Raw genomic sequence first — 8323 nt, 5'->3', positions numbered from 1 at the left:
TTTGTGTTGTTATGACTTCAATTGATGCTTATTAGGTGCATTATGGTGTGTAATTTGTGTTGTATGTGTGTTCTATTTGCTTAAAATCGTTCTGGTATGATTTGAGTGGAATTGGAATGCTTAGAATGCTGTAAATCTGCATTTTTGGGGTTGCAGGTACGCAGTAATCGGTTACTGAGGGTAGGGTAACCGATTACCGCTGTGTAAAAAGGCAAAGATTGCTGGCTGGGAGTCGGTAATCGGTTACTGGAAGGGGGGGTAACCGATTACCCATACAAAAAACAGAAAAATGAGTTTCGTAAAACTTGGTAACCGGTTACTGGCCTTTGGGTAACCGATTACCACTGATGATGGTTTTTGAAAAATGAAGTATTTTGTAAAACTCATAACTTTTGAACCGTTGATCCGTTTCGCGTGCCGTTTCGAGCTAAACGAACCTTGTGAAATAATCTTTGTGAGAATTAATGATGTGATTGTAATTGAATGATGCATATATATAAACATGCTTTGATGATGATGATGATTATGATGAAATGAGTATTTTGATGATGTTACTCATAGACTGGACGATGGTATAAGTATGTTCATATATGTTTGCATTCATTCATATTCATTGTTGATGTTGTATCCATGATGATGTGTTAGATCAGTGAAGGGCATGATTCCCATTGTGTTGAATCTGTGCTGGCAGGGCCGTATCTTGATGATGTTGGATCGGTCATGGATTATTCCCATTTGATGATGTTGGTACCACATGCATAGCGTCAATTGCATTCATATGCATGATTTTATAACATGATTGGATGTTTTTCTAGTGTTATAAATATTGATGATGTGTTGGTTGTTTATGATGATGAAACTTGTCTGAATGTCTGTTTATGATACAATTGGGTGAATGATGCGACTATGATGTGTTATTGCTTTATAACCTTATAACATTTATTAATTATGATGAGACTCACCCTTACATGTTGTCATTTTCAGATTGAGGATAGCGGTTGTTTGACTCGGTGAGGATTAGCTCATGAGTCAGTGTGTTTAGTTAGCATCAGGTGTCATGCTCTGATATTTGTAACACTGGGGATGCGATGTTTAGAGTTTATGTTTTATAACTCTGGTTATATTTTGATGTTTTGAAGGATAAGTTTTAAAGATGTTAAACTTAATCCGTATGATTTAATTTCCGCTGTGTTAACATGAAGTGTTTTAATTTGTGATGATTGCCTAAGTGAATGCATGACATAATTGAACGATGTTTAATTAATTATTGAATTGTGGCACCCTTGTTTTCATGTACTCTGCATGAATTTATTTAATTTGCGGCGGGGTTTAGAAGGGTGTTACAACTAACTTTTCTATCTTTTTCACCCCATCTCTAATCTCCTTCTCTTCTTCTTGCTTTTTAGTTATTACTTGTGTTTTTGTAAGTTCTTATGAGTGTTACACTAGTTTTTCCATTAATCATCACTAAATAACACCGAAAAGCGTCAGAACCTTTTGAAGCACCACTGTTCCGACATACTTCTCAAATTATTTTTCCATACGAGAATAAGAGAACAAGTTCAATAGAGATTTTTATTCATAGAATCTCCTCCCAACATACTCCTTGGATCTTGGGTTCTTTGAAAGTTGTCAACTTTTTGATGTTTTCCTCTCTAGTAAATATATTTTACTCTAGCCTTAACTACAAAGATGAGATCATCACTTTTGAGATACGAAAGCATCCATTCTCTTTGACTCTGAAAGAATTTTCTAAAATCTACAATCTTCCATGCACTAACTCTTTAAATAAGCCATATGAAATAGAGGTAGGTAAATAATTTAATTTTGTTAATGTTGCTCTCTCCCTCTTATCAAATCTAAATAATGGCATTTATTCTCCTTTCACTGTTGGCTATATGCATCAGGATATTTGACTCATTCACTATGCAACAACACATACCCTCGTCCCCAAGAAGCACAATATTCGACAAGGATAGAGAGACACGCATTGAGGCAGACTCAGATGACCATAGACGATAAAGTGGTAGTGTGAAAACCTCCTAAAGCAAGAAAAGCTAGACAAAGTCAACAAGCACATGAACAAGGAGGTCCCTCAAGTTTGGAGGATTTTGATTATGAGATCCTTCATACGACTCCTATTGAAGCTCTCTGTCACACCATTATTAAAGAGCAGGAATGGAACAAGCAAGAAGATTGACTACATGACACAAATGCTTGCAAAAACTGGGATGCTATTGTCGCATTGGTTCTTTAGTGATGATAAGGACATTATGTAGATGTTGCTTGATTGCCTTATTTTTTATTGTTGAGTTTCTTATTGCTTCATATATCTTTCCTTTTTGTAATCAATTTGCTTTCAATGGATAAATTGTTTTTGGTTGATTATTAACTTCACCATTCATCATTTATGATCTATGCGCTTATATATTTTCCGGCTTTTATCTATTTGTTTTTTTTCTCACATTTTTAATAATGTCAAAGAGGAAGAAGTATACTCTTTGTAGGAGTAAGGTATGCTCTCTATATTTGTGAGAGAGAGTTTAACCAATCCAATCTTTCACTCATTTTTTCCATCTCCCTGAGAGATGTGTTGTAATCAAGAAAAAGGGGGAGAATGTGGATTTATGTTCTTGCATGTACATCTATTTGCAACCATAAGATGTTCATGATGGTTTTGATGATGATAACACTATATGTCAAACAAAATTATGTGAATTCTTGATTTGTCAAGAAAAAAACAATGTTATAAATGTTCTTTGTGAGATCAAGATATGAAGTCAAATTCAACGATGACAACAACTAAGGTCAAACGACGTTTGATGAAGTCTTTATTGATCTCATCTCTAATAAACCCGAATGATTGTGTCTATTAAAGAAGCTATATCAAGCGTCATCATTTACTAGAACCAAGTTCCAAATGAAATGTTGAATCAATGATGAATCAAGTAAGGGATTTTAAAGTTCAAGGTTGTGTAAAGAAAGGAAGTGTGAAAGCTCGTTTGTTCATGTGTCTGAGTGATCAGTAAATAGTAAAGGCAACTCAAACACTTATGTTTTAAACCTCTCTAAATTTACTAAAAACCTTTAATATTATGGAAAAACTATCAAAGTGCATATGAAATTGGCCAAGATTGTTCCTAGTCATTCGAGAAACATTTATATTCCACCCAATCGATTAAGGACTTATTCCAATCAATCAGAGCAAGAAAAAAGGTTCGTTAATCGATTAAAAACACTCATAGTTGATTAAGAAACATAACAATTCTATTGTTTCCATTTTGGGATTATGGTCGCCGTCTTTTTGAAGCTCTTAATCGATTAAGTTATTACAAAAATTCTTGAATCATTTTCCTTTTTGAGCCAAACTTTTCTCATATAAACAGAAGGATTTTCTTCATTTTGTTTTTATATCAAAAATTGAATCTATAGCTTTTCTTTCTTATTCTACTCTCTCTTACTTCATCCTTATGGGTACCTCAACATCCATACCCGTATCCGTTTATCCGTATTTGTAGTAAAAATAAATCAATTAATTATAAAATATTTTATAATTTTAGTTTTTCAAACAACATTAATAAAATGGTCATGCTAACGAGTGTCCCGGGGGCACTCTTTAAGCATTCTATTTAAAGAAAATATTCTTTAAAAGTTTACTATTTCAACTTTCGATGCATTAATTAAGTATATTTCCAAGAAAAACTTACTTTTTTTAAGCTCTTAAAGAGTGCCACTGAGACACTTGTTAGCATTTCCCTTAATAAAATTATGGATGTTATTGTTAAATTAAGAAATAAATAATCACTATTATTAAAATGTGTAATAATTAGTAGCGAAATATTTTTTAAAAGTGATAAATATTCATTTTTTATATAATAATATAAATGAAATTATATAAATATATAATGTGAGTATAGAGCGGGGTGGATAGTAAGATACTCGTGCACGCATCCATACCCGTTTTATTTTATCTGATAATTAGCCATGCCCGTACCTGTATTCATTTTGTGGATTTTTATCCTATTCGTTATGGACATTTGACGAATACCCATAGGATATGTGCCAAATTGTCATCCCTATTTGCATATTAAAGTGACATGTAATAAAAAAATTGTATAAGATAATTTTTTTAAATATATTTAAATTTATCAATCTAAACAAATTAACAAATCATGTAAAATTGTAGATAGACTCAAAATTAGAAAAAAAAAAATAAAAAATGACGAGGATAGAAAAAATTTCTTTATAATTTTTTTTAATGAACCGAACAAAAACAAAAACCATCGAACAACGTTAGTACCAAAAAATAGAACCCAAAGAGTGTACATGTTTTTGCGACTTGTTCAAGCTGAAGCCTTTTTTATCTCAAATTTTTGTGCAATTGAAAGGCATCAATAGTTGAATCAACGTTTCTTTTCACTCCCTCACTCAAATCCACACAACCTTCATGAGCATTTCTGACACCAACACGAAATTTGGCTCTAAAATGGAGAGAGAAGAGAAAGTGTCTTTGGAGCTTAGTGAAGAAATTCTTCAGAGTATGGAAGTTGGAATGTCCTTCAAAGACTACGTTAGTGATTTCTACTATTCCTTTTGTTGTTGTTGTTGTTGTTGTTGTTTAACCCAAATGAATATTAGGGTTTTTGTAATTGGGTTTAGTTATTATTATTTTTTCTTGTTTCAGAATGGTAGAATTAGTTCGATGGATTTTCATAGGGCGTCAAGTTATCTAGTTACCGCCAGTGATGATGAATCCATTCGTCTATATGATGTTGCTGCTGGAACGTAAGCCCCTAAATCATATATGTAGCGGTGTCGGTGTCCTAATATTTTTTTATTTTATGAGCGTCGGAGTGTCTGTGTTCGTGTCGTGTTCCGATGTCCGTATCCTTGTCAGAGTCCATGCTTCATAGATTTATATTTATTTAATAATCAACATGAAGGTTTGAGATTTCTTATTTGTTACTACCAGATGTTTGAAGACAATTAACAGCAAGAAGTATGGGGTTGATTTGGTTTGCTTCACATCTCATCCTACAACTGTTATATACTCTTCTAAGAATGGTTGGGATGGTATGTGTTATATATATATATATACCTGTTATCATCGTCATTAATCTGTATGTACGTGATTTTTTTTTTTTGTATATTCATTACTAATATGATCGATGAATCCAGAATCTTTGCGGCTTCTATCGTTGCATGATAACAAGTACTTGAGATATTTCAAAGGTCATCATGACAGGTTTGTTTATACAACAATCTTAAATTGTATATGCTGCAGCGTTCATGTACATCTCCGCTTGGTCATATAACGAAATGCATATTTGTTCTTTTTCTTAGGGTTGTTTCACTTAGCTTGTGCTCTCGGAAAGATTGCTTTATATCTGGTTCCTTAGATCGAACTGTTTTACTATGGGATCAAAGGGCCGAGAAGTGCCAGGTAGTAGTGCTTGTGTATTTCTATATCCTTTTGTATCTAATAAATCAGATAACTTTTCTAGGGGCTTCTTACTTTCTTTAAAAACTAAATAGGGACTTTTACATGTACAAGGAAGGCCTGCTATATCATATGATGATCAAGGGCTTGTCTTTGCAGTAGCCTTTGGAGGATACATAAGAATGTTTGATGCACGGAAGTACGAAAAGGTTTGCAAATTTCTCATAAAAATATGCATTTAACCTCTGTAGCACCGACACCCTCTGAAAAAAGGTGTGACAGCCTAATAATCTATTATGGTGAAATTCATTCTGCAGGGTCCCTTTGAGATTTTTTCTGTTGGGGGAGATACTTCTGATGCAAATGTTGTGAAGTTTAGTAATGATGGGAGACTCATTCTTTTAACAACTGCAGATGGGCATGTCCATGTTCTTGACTCATTCCGCGGTACACTTGTCTGTATCTTCTTCCCTACTTTACTCAGCCTAGAATTTTCTTTCAATTGATTTATATCTGCTTTGAAAGGCTTTCTATCTGACCGCTCTCCTTTTATCACGCGTCCACAGTTATCCACATATAATGTCACGCCTGTCTCATGCAACTCTACTTTAGAAGCTTCTTTCAGCCCCGAGGGAACGTTTGTAATATCGAGTAAGATATTTTGGTTTACCCAACACTTTTCTATTCATTATGCATTTGTAAACTCATTAATCACATAAACTATTTTTTGCACATGAAATGTGGAACTATTACCCTAGTATTACACGACTTAAAATATGTTTTGGAAGAAAACCTTACAATCAATATGATTATTTTCCAAAATTCAGGCCTCACTAGTAGTATTTTCAATCTGTCAACCATCATTCATGTGTAAACCTGTTAGCTTCTGTTCACTTTCTGCCATGTTTGTTATGCTAAACTTGTAAGCCTAAATTTTGCAGGTTCTGGGGATGGTAGCATCTATGCATGGAATGTTCGAAGTGGCAAAGAAGTATGATAAGCTATCTTCTTACTTTTTTCTGCATTTCATAACTGTTATTTTTCTTAGATGTTGAAGGGTTAGTTTCATAGCCATATCTATATGTGTATTCAAGAGTCCTACATTAGATGAGATATAACCTAAAAAATATTTATAAATAGGAGATATCCCATATCTTACAAGCAAGTTTTATAGGGTTAAGTTAAATGTAATCCAAATTCTAAGATGGTATCAGTTTCTATCCAAGAGTGTGATTGAGTGACCATTGAGCTGCCTACTTGAGCGTGAAGGGTGTGTGTTAGTTAAGAGTTACACGATGGATGAGAGATATGATTATGGTATGAAAAATATCTAAGACATCCCCGTACTACTTGATGTTGAACTAAGACATCCCATATTACACAAATGCCTATCATACCTCTGACATCCATGCTATGATACCGATTGATAAATATCTAATAGAAAATATGTGTTATCGATATAGATGTTGGATAATATTGAATCATAATTTTCTAGCAGATCATTATGCCAGAAACTTGTGATTGAAAAAAAAATGTCTTTGAAGGGTTGACATTAAAAACTTCTTTTTTTAACAGCATTGTATAACTTCTTCCACTTTGTGAAATTAAAGCGTCCATAGTTCTTGCCATTGCAATGTTAATGTTTACCTATTTTTTCTAGGTTGCAAGTTGGAGGAGTGCAACTTCTGATACTGGAGCTCCTGTTGTAAAGTGGGCTCCCGGGAGTCTTATGTTTGCAACCGGGTCATCTGAGCTGTCATTTTGGGTTCCAGATTTGTCCAAAATAGGAGCTTATGTCGTGAAAAAAATAGTAAACTCTACGCAATGAAGCAATTGTTTACCATCAGCCAACTCAAAAATTATATTTTGTTATTCGTACCGACAAATGCTGCCATGGTTCGTAAATATTCTTCTTCGAAGGGTAACAGATATTTCAGTGAGCCTCCTGAACCGTAGAAGTTAAGATATTGATTAGTATTTATGTTAATTTTACTATTTGATTTATGCTTTGTAGAAGTTATTTGATTATAGTTACTTGCAATGTTGCAAATAACCATTAAACTGTCAAAACACTAGTACTAGTACTTCTCATTACATAGTTGACAAGAACTAAACAATGACAAATTAAGAAATGAACGAACTTAGATAATGATACCTCTATTATTTTCTAAATTACTTTATACAATTAGATCCCATCTCTTAGTCAACGCCATGATTTATTCCATGCATGATGCTGCTTATTCATTGTTCCAAAAAGCAACATTGTTGTAACACGTAACTTATACATGAATTTTTCTAATCCCCACCTGTCTGCTTTGATGGCTTCAATATATTCTTGATCATCATCTTCAAGAAATCACATTGCATAACATGCTTTTAAATAAGTTAGGAACAAATAGTCTTTTATTGTTTTGATATCGTCATAGTTTTTTGGTCCTTTGACAACTATGAACATCAACCTTAAATAAAACAATAAATCCGCGTCCCTATGGCATAACTTTTTTTCCTAAGCTTCCAACCACATTTCCTCTAACATAGACAATCTCAAAAACAAATTGGTTATACACCAGGTTTTTAGCTTGTGGAAAAATTTTATTTGCTTCAAATCAAGATGTAAACGTAGATTCACTAACAAATATATTTAACATGATAACGTCAATTTTCTCATAGTCATTAAAGTAGATCGAATTTTATCTTGTATTTATTAAAAAACAAGTACAGATGCGTGGCATCCTTATGCTCGTAGTAGTGGTAAAAGGTTTTAGTATTTCTGGGTCTTAGGGCAAGCTTACGAGGGTGTTAGGACTGAGCAGGCAGAACCACTTGTCTTAACACCAAGCCACCTTCCTGGATTTTCCTGGGCATTACTTTAAAGTTGTATCT

The 8323-nt window shown here is 33.5% G+C and overlaps 1 protein-coding gene across 1 annotated transcript; it reads left to right on the top strand.

The window, feature by feature from the left end:
• Positions 1-4290: 4290 nt before the first annotated feature.
• Positions 4291-7939, top strand: LOC131645937 (protein ANTHESIS POMOTING FACTOR 1-like). Its single transcript, XM_058916126.1, has 10 exons — positions 4291-4570; positions 4685-4785; positions 4973-5073; positions 5179-5245; positions 5344-5443; positions 5536-5649; positions 5758-5895; positions 6007-6091; positions 6382-6431; positions 7101-7939. The coding sequence occupies exons 1-10, from the start codon at positions 4448-4450 to the stop codon at positions 7266-7268; spliced, it is 1047 nt and encodes a 348-aa protein (XP_058772109.1). The 5' UTR covers positions 4291-4447; the 3' UTR covers positions 7269-7939.
• The last annotated feature ends 384 nt before the right edge of the window (positions 7940-8323 follow it).

This window comes from Vicia villosa, linkage group LG2 (assembly GCF_029867415.1).
Source record: "Vicia villosa cultivar HV-30 ecotype Madison, WI linkage group LG2, Vvil1.0, whole genome shotgun sequence".
In the NCBI taxonomy this organism is placed as follows: Eukaryota; Viridiplantae; Streptophyta; class Magnoliopsida; order Fabales; family Fabaceae; genus Vicia; species Vicia villosa.
Note: the sequence above shows the minus strand (reverse complement) of the source record. Positions and strands in the feature narration are given on the sequence as shown.